The 14,313-nt window shown below is 49.5% G+C and overlaps 1 protein-coding gene across 2 annotated transcripts in view; it reads right to left on the bottom strand.

The window, feature by feature from the left end:
• Positions 1 to 503: 503 nt before the first annotated feature.
• Positions 504 to 14,313, bottom strand: part of LOC142363365 (coiled-coil domain-containing protein 30-like) — a 38,747-nt gene continuing 24,937 nt past the window's right edge. Inside the window, exons 14-26 of one of the 2 annotated variants that reach the window (XM_075437386.1) lie at positions 12,437 to 12,574; positions 11,460 to 11,617; positions 10,179 to 10,425; positions 8,260 to 8,433; positions 7,743 to 7,952; positions 6,912 to 7,069; positions 5,740 to 5,887; positions 5,050 to 5,171; positions 3,805 to 3,946; positions 3,091 to 3,227; positions 2,709 to 2,823; positions 1,605 to 1,672; positions 504 to 884 (exon numbers count right to left, since the gene is read on the bottom strand). In XM_075437386.1, the coding sequence (XP_075293501.1) occupies positions 671 to 884; positions 1,605 to 1,672; positions 2,709 to 2,823; positions 3,091 to 3,227; positions 3,805 to 3,946; positions 5,050 to 5,171; positions 5,740 to 5,887; positions 6,912 to 7,069; positions 7,743 to 7,952; positions 8,260 to 8,433; positions 10,179 to 10,425; positions 11,460 to 11,617; positions 12,437 to 12,574 (2,031 nt within the window). In that variant the 3' untranslated portion in view covers positions 504 to 670. The remainder of the gene's footprint in view (positions 885 to 1,604; positions 1,673 to 2,708; positions 2,824 to 3,090; positions 3,228 to 3,804; positions 3,947 to 5,049; positions 5,172 to 5,739; positions 5,888 to 6,911; positions 7,070 to 7,742; positions 7,953 to 8,259; positions 8,434 to 10,178; positions 10,426 to 11,459; positions 11,618 to 12,436; positions 12,575 to 14,313) is intronic. The other variant, XM_075437385.1, reaches the window with a different exon arrangement.

The raw sequence follows: 14,313 nt of genomic DNA, 5'->3' as shown, positions 1-14,313 counted from the left end.
GGCAATCGGTGTGCCTTTTGGGGCGTCCCTGGGCTCGGTGCGTCCCTGGACGCAGGACTCCCGGGGGGTCTCACCACAGCGGGGCAGAGGGACACAGTCACCTCCCTTGCCCTGCTGCCCACGCTGCTGGGGATGCAGCCCGGGATGCGGTTGCCTTCTGGGCTGCGAGCGCACATCGCCGGCTCGTGTCCAGCTTTTCATCCCCCGGCACCCCCAAGTCCTTCTCGGCAGGGCTGCTCTCCACCCCTTCATCCCCAGCCTGGATTTATGCGTGCGATTGCACCCGCCCCTTGCACTTGGCCTTTTTCAGCTTTTGGCAGCTTGTTGCTTTACTAAGCTTTTTGCTGCTTTACGAAGCTTGCATTTGTTGACTGGACAAGTAATTAGGGCTCCGGGGAAGATATGCTTCACCCCACCCCTCTTCCATTTGACTGAGTTTGTCTACAAATTCCAGCCTCCACGTGGCTCTGGGATCACACACACATACACACACACACTTGCTGTTGGGTAAGTTGAAAAAAAGCTGTTGAATAATTTAGGTGAAATATATCACAGAAATCACCAGGTCAGTCCATTTGGCAATTCTTCCCCTGCAGTCCTTCTCATCCCATGGCAACAGGAACCCAAAACCTTGCAGTCCAGCTAATATTTTATAAACATTTCTCCCGGTTTAGAAGTTCTCAGAGCTGACACTCTGACTCTCCTCCTGCAGCTGGGAGGCTGTGGTATCTCCAGGCGAAGCAACATTTAAGTACCCAATCTCAGAAGGTTGAGAGGGGGATAAGGAAAAGGGTGAGTCTTGGCTTTCAGCTTCTCCTTCAGGCTTCATGTCTGGCATGGCCTTCACGGTGCTGAGAAAGTCTGGCGGTTCTCTTGACGGGAAGCTGAAAACAAATTTCCTCTCTTAAGTCATTCTGCAAACTTCATCTGACCCTCCATCACCTGCCACAGTCCCAACACTCCTCCCAACGTCTCTGCGAGGCAGTGCAGGGCGATGGTCAATGCCTTTCGCTTGGACTGAGTCTCCGCTACTCCTCCTCCAGCCAAGCAGCTGATGGCCCTCATCTACCCCAGAACCTACTCAGAGTCTCCGTCACCATCCATAGCACCCAAAGGCTGTAACCAAGCCCACTGTGCTGGGTCTCCAGCAAGCAGACAGCAGAGCTATAGAGTCTCTCTGCCTTCCCCTTGCCCATTCTGGCACACATCATGGTTCTCCTGGCTATACCGGTGGAGGAACAGCTCAAGCTCCCCTCCTGCCCCATAGCCTGGGATGTGGGTCACACAGCTCTGGCCAGCAGTGGTCCTCTAAGCCTTGTAACCTCTTGTGTAAAGACACTCCTCCAAAACCACTGTGCACCAAGCTCATTTTTAAATCCCTGAGATTCAGTGTTCCCTGATACATTTGGAAAATTTTAATTCTCCATCCCATTAGTTTCAGAGTCTTTTTAATACCACTCTCCCTTCAATTTGACCAAAGGAAAAAAAAATTTTAAAAAGACCCTTGGAGGTGAAAGCACAGGGTGGAGCAGCCGTAAAGCTCAACCTCTCCCTCACCACATGCACAGAGGCATTCCCCGCCGCCTCCTTTTACCCCAAGGTACCTGGTACGGGGAGATGGCAACACCTTACTCTGTGGCTGGTGTTCGGAGAAGTTAACACTCTTCGAGTCCTGGAAGGAGGAACGGAGACTTTCAGAGGGGAAAGTGCGTGTCAGACCCCAAATTTCAACATACGGTCTTGGTCTGCAAAGTGTCCCCAGCTCCACTGCCAGGTCTCCCCAGGACTCCAGCCCCACAGAGGTACTAATCCTAGATCTGTCCTTTCGGTCTGAATTCAAACTGAAAAAAAAAACCCTAACTAGCCCAGGTGAAACAAACAGAAAGAAAGAAAACCCAGGGGAACACACAGACAGCTCTTGCTGCCAGGCCCCAAACAGTACTTTCACCCTTCACAGCTCATTTCCAGCCAAACTGGGCTCCCTCCCAATTTCAAAATGTACCAATAAACTTCCAAATCCACCTCTTTTACCTGAAGAGTTGTTGAAACACATTCTTTCACTTTCCTGGATTTTCCTCCATTTCTCCCCGCAAAGTTCTTCCCTAACTTAGTCGGTCCAAGCCTGAGTTTTTAGGGAAGGCACATCTTCCTTCCCTTCAACATCGTCGAGATTACAGGTCAGCTTGGCCTAAGGTTTTTTGCCTTACAGGAGTAGCATTCCCAACCACTCCACTCTGGGTTATTTCTCCCCATTTTAGAGTTAATTTTAAAACTAAGGTCTTGTAACAACTCTAGATCTGCACAAAAGCCAAAGAGACATTTCTGTATTTGCAAAAAGGATCTCGGCTCACAGATGGGGATGGTGCAGCCAAGAGTATTGAGCTTTCAACTCCCCACAGAGTCCCTTCTCACCAACAAAGCCGCTGCAATTTCCTGTGTGTTTGGTGCTCCTTTCCATCCCAACCGGAGGATCGATTTGGCTTTTCTCCAGCACCCTCGGGTACAGCTACGAACACCAACCCTCACTCAAGAGTTCAAGAAGCATCTGGACGACGCTCTTCCTCATTTGGTTTAGTTTTAGGAGTTGAACTCGATAATCCTTACGCGTTCCTTCAAACTTGACGTATTCTGTGATTCTCTGATTGACTCGTGGGAGACCTCAGCTCCTGCAACCTGTCTGCGGAAACCAAGTCCTCTCAGAGACTCACCTCCATGGTGGGAGCGTGGATGCTCCTCAGCACTTGCTGTGAGGTGGGCACGTGGTCGGAGAGATGGAGTTTGCTCTCGTGCAGCCGCACATTCTCCTCGTCCAGGATCTTCACTCTGAGCATGTCGCACATACAAGGCACAAGTTATTTTCCTTCTGACCATGCTACGTTTCCAATGGGACATTTTCTTTTTCAACTTCAGGCCCTTTGATCTCCACAACCTCCACCTGTATGCTATGGGTTTTGATGGGGAAAGGGGCTAATTACACCCCACAGCAATTAGTAACTGGGGTGCACTTCAGGCTTTCCTCTGGATTTCTTATGAGGAGTAGCCCGTAAAACCGGAGAAGTGCTGGGAAGAGGCACAGACATCACTGTTTACCTGCTCTGCAGGGTGGCAGCCATAGACCGGTTGCTCCAAGGCGTCTCCTCTTGGTCAGATACCTTCTGGAGGAGCCGTCTTCTTTCCTGGAGTAATTTCTCATTCTCGGCGGTGATCTGTGCAATCAGCACCTTCCCCTGAGCATTGTTGCAGAAGGAAACAAACACCAGTGGTTACACTTTTCTCTTCTCTGCCCTCTGTAAACCTTGAGGTGCTCTGCCAAAGGGGTCACCACCAAGCGTGTTCACTCCTGGAAGCGATACACTGATGTAACATGCCCCAAAAAGTGGCTTCTGAGTCACTTCCCATCAGTAACATCTCTGAGGCGAAAGACGACGGAGCTTAGGCAGTTTCTGAATGGGATATGAGGACACGGATTCCCCCCAAGGGCAAACATGAGCCAGGAATTTCCTTTTGGCTTCTAGTTCCTACGAGGATGGGCTAGTGGCCCTTGGCACTGCCAGCCGCTTCCCAGGGCTGCATCAGTCCTGCCCACAGAGCAGGAGCAGCACATGGGGCATTGCTCGCCGTGCTCCGACCCTCAGGCCGGTTAACCGTGCTATCCCGTTGCCTGCAAACCAGCTGTTCCTAAACCTCACCTCTTTGATTTCCTACGCTGCATCTCTTTTTGGAAGCAGGGATGCTCCCGCAGAGACCCTACAGCCTGCTCCCCTGCCTTCCCTCACAGGAGCCGCCCTAGATGAGTTCTCTCACCTTTTCCACCTGGAGCTTTGACTCGCTGAGCTCATTTTCAAGCTGCTTAATTCTGCTGTCCCTTTTTTTCACCTCATGGATAAAGGTCTCCTTGGCTCTGCGGATCTTGTCTTTGTGGCGGAGCTGCATTTCGTTATATTTCCTGAGGAGGCAGAGACAAAGCGTCAGGCTGTGAAATGCCTTTGTGTTCTGGGTCACGATCAAGGCAGGACATGTCCTGTATTTCTTCAGGCTCTCCAAAGCCTGGAGCGGGAGCCTCAGCCATCTACGCAGCTCCTTTTGGCTGCACAGCTAAAGGCAGAATGAGCACGCTGACTTTCTGGACTACGTCTTTCACCGATCAGTTCGGGGTTTTTTTGTTGTTGTTGCAAAAGTTTATATCGTGAAGTGTCACCCAAATGGAAACTGACTGAAGGACCAAAAGCATTCCCAAAACTGACTCCCAGCTTTACAAATCCTTGTGCTCACCACTCTCAGCTCTTTATACCAAACAGAGTTATAAATTCACCAAAATTGGAAGTAACGGGGAAAGGGCAAGCTCTTTATCTGGGTGGGGAGGTGGGTGGATAAGGGAAATTACTCGTGTATGAGGGAAAAAGACTGAAAAAGAAGAATCCTACACGGCAAGGGTCAGGCAAACAGGCTGCAGAAAGAGCTACTTCAGTGGGCACTTCTTAGAGCTGCGACACTGGGGTTAAATATCTGTCTCTACTGAGACTTGTGATCATTGCTCATCCCCTCTAAAGTGTCCCATTTAGGCAGTGTTCTTGTTTATTTTTATCCAGCTGGGACAGAAGGGAAAATAACGTCAAAAAAAGAAAAAAAAAGAAAAATCTCTACCACATAACAGACATTTGCCCACGTTTGCTCAAAACTCATGACAAAAAGGCTACTGTGCTTCAAATTAGATCAAAAGCGCTCTGGGGAGAAACGAGCAGCTCCACAGGGCGTCTCCGCCGGTGCCAGACCGTGAGCAGCAGTGCCCGCAGCCCTCCCTGGGCACCCCTTCGCTTTCTGCGCTGTCTTCAGCTGCCAAGGAGAACACGACGGCAGACGCGTGACGCCTAACACAACTGCACGCGGGGCGTCGGGCTAAGGCAGACCTCCCGGTGCTAAATGCCTCGAACAGGAGAGACAAGAAAGGCTACAGGGCAGTCGAATCCAGTGTCATGGCCAGGCACCCGAACGGCGGGTCCTGGGTGGGTTTTTTTGTGCCGACACATCCCCTGCCGCTTCAGCCGGTACCTGACACACAGATCCTTCTGGTTCAGGAGACGGACTCCTTCCTCGTAAAGGGCTTTGTTTTCATCCTTCAGCAGTGAAAGTTGCTCTGAAAGCTTCTGGTTCTCCTTCTGACACTGGAGGTGCTGAAAAACATCTATTTTTTATTTGTGTGCCTGTGTCCTCAGCTGTAGGGGTCCCTCTGCCTCTTGTCAGTCTGGTCTCCAAAGCTTCTCTTCATAAATCCTACTGGTTCCCACCACAGATAACACCCACCCATTCTGCCTCCCAAGGCCACTGCCTCCTCCCCTTACAGAAGGGAGAGCGGGGACTTCTGTGCTGCTAGGGGGGCTTCCACAGGGCACGGCGAGGCAATGCGTCCTCCCACTGCCAAGATTTTCCTGCAAAAACCTCCACGGTCTGCAAGGAAAGGGGAAGAAGCCACCAAGTCTTCCTCGTCTGCCCTCAGAGCTGCATTCCCAGGAAGCCTACACGAGACGGGATGGTGCTTTTTCTCCAGCTCCTCTTTAAATCAGTGGGATCTGCAAGAGTTCAGCACCTGGCTGGATGTGACCCTGTTTCAGCAGTTCCCAGGTGCAGGTTTCACGCTGGGATGGTCCCATTTTTCCCCTAGAGCTCAGTGGTCTGCTCTGGAGTCAGCCAACAGCACAGCACCCCCATGGGTGGTGAGGACCCACCCATGCTGCAGCTCACCTCCCTTGAGTCAGTTTTCTTCTCGTCTTCTAGGACGTGCAGAGTCTTAGCCTGCAGCTCCACGTGCATCTTGGCCAGCGATGCCTCCGTCTCCCGCGAGTGCCGGAGCTGCTGCCGCAGCTCCTCCACCTGCTGCTCCAGGAGCTTCCTAAAAGCATGTTGGTGTGACAGTGAGACACCGACGTGGAGGCCAGCCCGTGACGTGCCACCATGAATTCAAGGCTGGCTGCAATCTAGAAAACAATGCACTGCTCTGCACCTGCCTCGGGCAACGCTGGGAGTAGAAAGAAATCATCCTGGTTGTCCCCATGTCCCAGTGGCACGTCAAAGGGTACTCCTCAGTACAAGAAGGACATTGAGGGGCTGGAGCGTGTCCAGAGAAGGGCAGCGAGGCTGGGCAGGGGTCTGGAGAACAGGTCTGATGAGGAGTGGCTGAGGGAGCTGGGGCTGTTCAGTCTGGAGAAGAGGAGGCTGAGGGGAGACCTTCTCGCTCTCTGCAGCTCCCTGACAGGAGGGTGCAGTGAGGGGGTTTGGTCTCTTCTCCCAGGTAAACAGCAATAGGACGAGAGGCAATGGCCTCAAGCTGTGTCAGGGGAGGTTTAGATTGGATATTGGAAAAAATGTCTTTACTGAGAGAGTGGTCAGGCCTTGGACCAGGCTGCCCAGGGCAGTGGTGGAGTCCCCATCCCTGGAGGGGTTCAAGAAACGTGTGGACGTGGCGCTTCAGGACATGGTTTAGCAGGCATGGTGGGGTTGGGTTGGCGGTTGGACTTGATGATCTTAGAGGTCTTTTCCAACCTTCATGATTCCATGGTTCTGTGTGATGATTCTAAGAGGGATCATCAAACCCAGCTGCACAGGAAGGGGGACTGCCAGTGTCTAGAGGGTAGACCAAATCACTGGGTTGGCAGGAGGGGCCCGGCACTTTCTGAGGCAGCTGAAGTCTCCAAAAATCTTTTAAATCTCAAAGAGGGGATCCTGTGGAGCTCTGCCAGGGGCACTGGCAGGTCAAAAGGAGAGACAGGAGGTGAAACCAGCGGTGCAGTGACTGTGAGCCTGCTTCAGGCCAGGCATGGAGCTGCAGGACGTACCTAGACAGCTGGCCCAGCACCATTTGCTGGCCCAGCACCTGCCCTCTGCACGCAGCACAGGCCTTACCCAGCTCTGGGTACCTTTTCAGCTGTTCCTCGTGAAGTTCTTGCTGCACACGAGCTTCATTGTCCCGGGCCTCCTTCAATTCCTCCTCCAGGAGCTTCTTGTCTGAAACACGGGCCTCTACCAGCAGGAGTTGGTGCTGGGAATCTTTTAGCTTTTGCTGGAGTTTTGAAATCTCGGATAAAAATTGGACACACATTAAACTTTTTGAATTTACAGGATGGTATCTGAATGCAAGAGATTGAACTCCCTTTGATCCCTCGGTATCTGAGTCGTGGGAATGAAAGATTTGCTCGCCCCTACTCAGAAGTACTTCTTAATGGACTTTGACACAAAGACATACAAAGTAAAACATTTCCAACCGCTACCAGATTTTGGATCAGATACTATGTCATGAATCAGCAACAATCCTTTTTACACCTAATTTGATCCCGCACACTTCAAAACCGAATCCAGCGCCCAGAGCAGGAATGTGGCAGAATCGATGCCGTGGAAAACACAAGCCTTCGCGATTTACCAGATAGCAAACAGCAGCAAATCTCCTCGGCAAGAACATGATCCAGGCTCCCGGTGTCTGCCAGCCCTGCTGCCTCTATGTTGAGAGATACTGAGCTTTAGAGAGAGGAGTCTGAGCAACTAGATTTGGCTTCTAATTGTCCTCATTATACTCCCACTAATAACAGATGTTTTTCCTGAAATATTTAGCCACGTGATCTCAAAAAGGACTAGCAACACAGACTTCAGGGAACCGACTCATGAGCTGCTAGTGCTTCTTCTTTCTGAATACAGCTGCACAAAACTGCTGAAAAACATACCTCCCATTAGCGTAGGTCACACTGACGAGTTACCTTTTCTTGTGCTTCGCATGCTTTGGATTTCTCCTGTGCAAGTTTCTCTTGCAGACTGCTCTGCACTTTATCGGCCTGGGAGCACTTCAGGAGCTCTTGTTCGAGTTCTTTGACCTTCTGCTGGCTTTTTTCCCACTGTGCTGAGAGAGAGCAGCACGTTTCGGTTGTGTCCGAGAGCTTTGCCTGGGCTTGCTTCAGCTCAGCTTTGACCTGAGTTTCAAAAGAAGAAAAAAAAATTAAATTTGCACTTTAATATGTATCACCTGAAATACCTTGATCGGGAAAGGGGCAACAGGATTACTGAGCGGCGAAGAAAAGAGAACTACAGGGAGCAGCACGTTTTATTTGGAGGCGGTGCAATTTCCGTGGAGCTGAGACACAGCATGCTTGAGAGCCCCAGGTACTGCACGGACAAATGCAAACGAAGCCCAGCCTGTTGATCGGCACCTCAGACCTCCCACAGCCTGTAAAACGATGCGATGCTCTCCTCAAACAGTTCTCCCTGCTCTCTTCCTACCTTGGTGCACTCCTGCTGGAGCAACAGGTTTTGCTTTTGTAAGTCGACGTTCTTCTCCCTTTCGTATCTCAGCTCCCTCTCGGCTGAGCTGCACAAGTTCTGAACGCGACGCAAGTCCTGCCGCAGTTGCTGCATCTTTTCCTCCTGCTGCCGGAATCTCTCGTCGGACAGACTCTGCAGGAACAGCGAAACGACACAGGTTACCTGGAAATCAACTGCAAGGAAAGATAAAGTCTGGCCGTTAAGAAAGGCAGAGGTATGCCAGTGGCATTTAAGGGCGTTTAAGTAGGAAGATGGGTAAAGCCAGGCAAGCATTTCCTCTGCCCCCATACTACGCCCTGCTCCCTACCCTGTCCATCCCCTCCGAGAAGCTGATACAACTCTTGCGGTTGAGGGAGAAGATGCAAAAACCTGGAGGAGGGAACAAATCCCTGTTAAAACTTACCTGTCAAAAAAAAGCCACCCCACCCAGGCCGCTCTTCACTCTTGGCCCAGAGTCTCACTGAGGCAGATAAGCAAAGCAAGTCCTGGCAGCGCTACGGGGACAGACACTCTGGCACAACGTGACCGCAGCCTGGGCACCATGAAAGGGTCACCAACAGCCTATGGTGGCTTTCGGAAGATAACTGAGCTCCGTATGATCTCGATCCCTGCATCTGATGGAGCTGCACAGAGATTTTAGACCCCTCTGCTTAAGGCAGGTTGCTTTTTCCCTGCATCCAGGTGTGTGAACTCTCCACGCAGCTGGAGGTGGAGTCCCAAAAATCTCTGCAGCTCAAAGCTACAAATCGGGAGCTTCCCACATCTGGCGTATGAAAACCTTTCTTCCCAGCATCACTTTTGGCCATCTGTCGATCTGCATTCCCGCTTTGCATCTTCACCCTCTGTTCTTGGGACCAGACGAAATCCACTGAAGATCAAGCTTCCCTTCTCAGATAAATCCCCAGATAAATTCCCGAGCTGCCAAGTCTTCATCCAGCACTGTGCAGTCCGGCCATGTCATTTGTCCTTGAGATCATTTAGGTTTTGTGGGGCTTTTCCCCACCTGCTTCTGTTGGGATCCTCTTCAGCAGCCCCTCTATACCTCGTATCTTACTTTGGTGTTCTGTAACTGTACAGATTTGCTGTTCCTTGGTACTGGCACAACTCTGATCCTCTCCCTTCCACTCTCCTGCCTATGCAGGCCACCCTGTCCTCTCTTCTCTTACAGACTTTTCCATGGAATCCCTGTTCCTCCTCAGAATCCCCATCCTGGGTACCTTCCTCAATCCTTCCCCTTTTGGCAGGGCTCGCTGCCCTTCCCTTTCTTTTTTAGATCACACAGTAAGAAAGGTGAACAAATTCCATTTAAAACACAGCTAAACGTAGTGATAACTACGGGTGTTGCCTGCCACCTGGTAGACCAATGGGAGAGCAGTAACTGAGACAGGGGCATGGGGCACAGCAAACCCCAGCTGCTTGCGAGCTGCCGCTGCGGAGCAGCAGTTGTGGGACGAGTTCAGACACCGAGCATAAGGGCAGAAAATGGCAAGGAGGAGCAGGGAAGTGGAACACCTTCTGCCTACAGCAAGAGCAAGACCGCTGCGGGAACAGCGAGCCAGCTCCGTGCCTCACGATGCTAAAAGGAGTTGAGAAAGAGCTCCAAAAAGGTTTAAAACATTGAAAGACTGCGTAACTTCTTTCTTTCATGCGCACCAAGGGGGCCATGCGGTTTATCCAAGCTCCCACTATGTCCATAAACATAACGGAAGGAAATGACAACACTCGTATTTTCCAATTATTTTCCCCAAGGAAATCAGTCAGCCTCACATCCCCCCTACACGCTAACAGCACAGAACTGGCTTCCAGTCCATTTTACTTTGGTTTTGCCACCAAACTGCTGAAAAGGAGCACGGTGCAGATGGCAAAGCTGCCCATACCTGTTTAACTCTCCCATCCGAACTGCCTGCAGAGCTCTGCGACACGAGTAACCCGTTTTCTCCGAGCACCGTGCCTCGGTTTGTCCTCAAAGTCTCTCCAAGCGTGCCGTCACCCCGCTCCCGGGTAGTCAGAAGATCTTGTTTTAGCTGGGCATTTTCTTCCAGTAACAACAGTTTTTCTTCATTGCTCTCTTTTAGATGCTTTTCTAGCTCCTCCCTCTTCTTGTTGCTTTCTACTAATTCAGAACTTGAAGTAGAAATAGTAAAGGAGAGAGATAACGATGCACATCCAAGGGAAAACACCCTCTGAAGGGGAAAAACTTGGGATAGGAAAGTCCAGCGAAACACTCAAGGCAACGCTCAAGTGTGTTGGGAGGCTCCAAAGGGAAATGAATCCCAGGTCTAGCAGTTCTGGGCAAGGGTCAGTCTCCCCTGGACACCGGCCCACGAAACCACGTGCATCCAAAGGGTCAGCTCTCAGTCACTCACGCGCAGGCTAACTGCTGGCTAAGGAAACACTCGCGTGGGGCCACGTCAGCTGCTCTGCGCTCACAAGCGGCAGAGAAGCGCTCGCACAGCGCCTCGCTGGGTGGAATTACGGGCCCAGGTCTCCCGATCGAGCTGTCTAACTTTCCTCAATCTAAACTCTGTGTCCTTATAAGCTAACCTACCTGTCTTATCCCGGTTTTACTTTACCTCACTACCTAGTTATCTAGGTAAATTTAGCTGACTGTAACTATACCGGATTTAATCCAAGCTTTTACTTACTAATGAGAGCCTGAGCATGGATGCTCCAACTCCAAATTTGTATTGATCTACTGAAAAGGGGGAGTCAGGGAACCTGTAAGAGCTTTATTTACAAGCCCGACCCCTGCCCTGCAAGGACAACCAAAATCCACAGCAGGATGCTGGCAGCAGTTAGCCCCGAGGAGCCCGAGCCCACAACGGGAGCTCTTGAGGACCATGCTAGTCCAAATATTGCCTCGCTCCAAGAGAAGCGGCCTCCTCCCTAAGGACAGCTCTCACTTATGCCGTACAGAATCTGGAATAGTGGGAGGAAAAAAAGGTTTACACCTGACTGATCAGGATGTCACTAAGGGAAACGCTTATTCACCAGAATCTCTACAGAGAGCTGCTTACACACCAAGGAAGACGCAAAGCTACTGTGCCCATTTTTGCCAGAAGCAGCACTACAGGGATTTAAAAAAGAAAAAAAACAACTAAAAACTTAGTCAGCAAAGATAAGGAGCAGAAAGTACCACAGACTTTGTTAAGGTTTACCAGAGCAGCTCTTGTTCATCCCTCAAGTTTTTGATCTGTTCTTCCAAAAATACTACTTTAGCCATCTGTTCTTCATACGTCTTTTCATCTGTACATAGACCTTCATGTTTCTGCTCAAGTTTGTGAATCTGTTCTCTTTCTTGTAGGAGTTCAGAGACCTGTAAGGTCAGAAGACACCACGACTTTGATCTTCTTCGGTCTCACAGAAATCTTTTGAGCAGTTTAAGGCAATCTGGGGACTCCATCAAGACACGGTTTGTGATTCTGTAGCTAAATTATGGTAGTTCTTCACCCTTGAAGAGGGATGTGCAAGTTCTTTTTCCTGCATGGGAAGTAGCTGTGTGTAAACTATCATCAAATCACATTTCTGTATTTGATTCCATCCTTCTGTTGCCCATCTGTAGCGCTCAGGGCTTTACAACACGTGCCACATTTCTTTACCGAACTAGCACTTCTTGGGAAAGAGTACAAAGCGTGTATTCAGCTGTCTTGCACAGAGACCATCCTCCATCCAAGGCAACCCACCACAGCTTTCTGCGGACGGCTGCTCTCCGCTTTCAACATCACCTACTGCCTTAAAACCAGGCAATGGCAGACCCAGAACCTGAGACATGAAGAGAAGATGCCAAGAAAATAAAAGAGGCAAGAAAGGCAGGCACGAGGAGTGCATAAGGACACGGGAAATGCCACAGTGGACTGGAACCACAATTTGCCTTGTCCAATGTCCCCTGCTAAGCAGTGGTGAACCCAAATCCTTCAAAGAAAAATGCTGTTAAGCCCACTAATGCTAGCAATGACTTTGACTCCTAAAGCTTTTTAATCAATAATTCTTCCTGAGCGTATGCTAGTACTAGTAGTTCAGTTCCAGGTCTTCTCATCTACACCAAGATGAATTTATTTACATTTGAGCAGCATACACTAGCAGCTTCTGTCTGCATCAGACACCAGAACAACCAGGATTTCTCTACATTTCTCACCTCTGCATCTAACAAAGCATTATTTCTTTGTAGCTTCTCATGGGATACATTAATGAGATCCCTGCTTGCTGATGTTCTTTGGAGGCTCGGGAAGTCATTACAATGTCTTGTAAACTCTGATTTTGAGTCAGGCAGACCCTGGTGAGGAAACAACAGGAGTTAGCGGATGTAATACACCTCTAACTACAAGGTCAGAAAAGGCTTTCTCCTCTCAAATGTCCATAAACCTCTTAAAAACAAGAAGAGAGTTCCAAACAAATGCAAAGAACTGTTTGCATAGCATCACTTCATAGCACATCATTAAAATGCACAAGAACAAAGTAGTATCCAATTTACTCACCCATTCTATGTGTTGGACCTCCTGACAAACACAACATTGAACAACCTCAAATCTTGACCACAGGTGGGTATCACCCATGAGAACCCAACGATTTTATGCCAGGCTAACTTCCAGCACTCCTTTGGTAAATGATTCGTCCCAATACAGCTACTCCGGCAAAAGGGAATGAACCCATTTGTGAAGTCAGGAATCCCACCAAACACAGGCAAAGTTCTCTATTTGAAAGACCGTTAGAGCCACCCCGTCTCAAAAAGGTCATTGGATGATCCCTTTGATGGAAAAATAGTCCTCTCCTTAGGCAAAACCACCGGCCAACCGGTGGCTGAATTCCAACCAAACTTCCAGGGATGTATGACTTTGATTAAAAGGTCCTTGGACCATGAGTAGATGGAACTACTGGGAGGCAAAGGGACTCTTCCCGTTTTCCTCAGCACCCCCCAAATCAGACAGTTCCTTTTCATATCTGTATTCATGGACTGGCCTAGCCCCTTCCTCAACTGCTCTTTGGTAAGGCTTAGTCTGCATCCTGAGCTTTCACAAAGTGAATTTGTTGTCTTGTGGCACTGCAGAAGTCCTGTCCTCTAGATGCCACTCTTCCTCCAGTAAGACTCTCCTGTATGTGCAGCTGCGCAAACAGTTCAGGACTTTCATTGTTCTTTACTTACAATCAAGGAAGTGATATGCTTTAAGGCCTCTCAGAGTGTTAAAAAATGGGGTTTGCAATAGCTGTAAACCCCGCCTTTGCCAGTCTCCCTTGGGTCCCCGTTGTCTGCCTGATTCAGGTCACAGATCCGCAGCTCTCCTAAATTTTCAGCCCTTGTGCAATTTTGCTGGCATCACACGCTCTCTGTGCTCTGCGGCCCAACTGGAAGAGCAACAGCAACTCTCCCAGCAGAGATCAACCCACCAGAAGTCTACCTAGCAGTTAAATTACCTCAAGCAAAGCGTACGGAGGTCTGCAGGGCACATAACAAAAAGCAGCATTGAGATCCCAGCAAGCTGTTCATCTAGATTTCTGTGACTCTCAGGTGTTCTCACTTCTTGTCAGGCCATGCTCTGCTTAAGAAAGAGTACTACTGATATGAAAGGGGACCCGTGTTAAATGGATTCAGAATTAGCCAGTTGACTGAACCCAGAAAAGCAGTTGCTGCTAACGGGTAAGCGTGGTGCTGCTCTGCGGGGAGGTCTTGGCTCAAATCTACAAGTGCCCTGCCATGTTGTGACATGGAGAGGCGAAGGCTCATGATCATGAGCCTTACGATCACAAATAACTCCGCAATAAATACCCAAGTCCGAAACCTTCCACTCTGCCCTCTAGAGAAGGGGGCTTTGGCTACAAACTTTGAATTAGATTTGTAATTAGATTTTAATTTTTTAATTGTAATTTAGATTTTTAATTTTTCTAACTGTAATTAGATTTTAATTTTGATTTGTAATTAGATTCATTGAAAGGAAAAATATCTTACAGAGTCAGAGACAGTTCTGTTAAAGCAGATGGATTTAAAACCATCGGCCAAAGAGGCTTTGAAAGTGGCTG

The sequence above is a fragment of the Opisthocomus hoazin genome, chromosome 16, assembly GCF_030867145.1.
Source record: "Opisthocomus hoazin isolate bOpiHoa1 chromosome 16, bOpiHoa1.hap1, whole genome shotgun sequence".
NCBI lineage: Eukaryota > Metazoa > Chordata > Aves > Opisthocomiformes > Opisthocomidae > Opisthocomus > Opisthocomus hoazin.
This window is presented reverse-complemented; position numbering and strand designations above follow the sequence as displayed.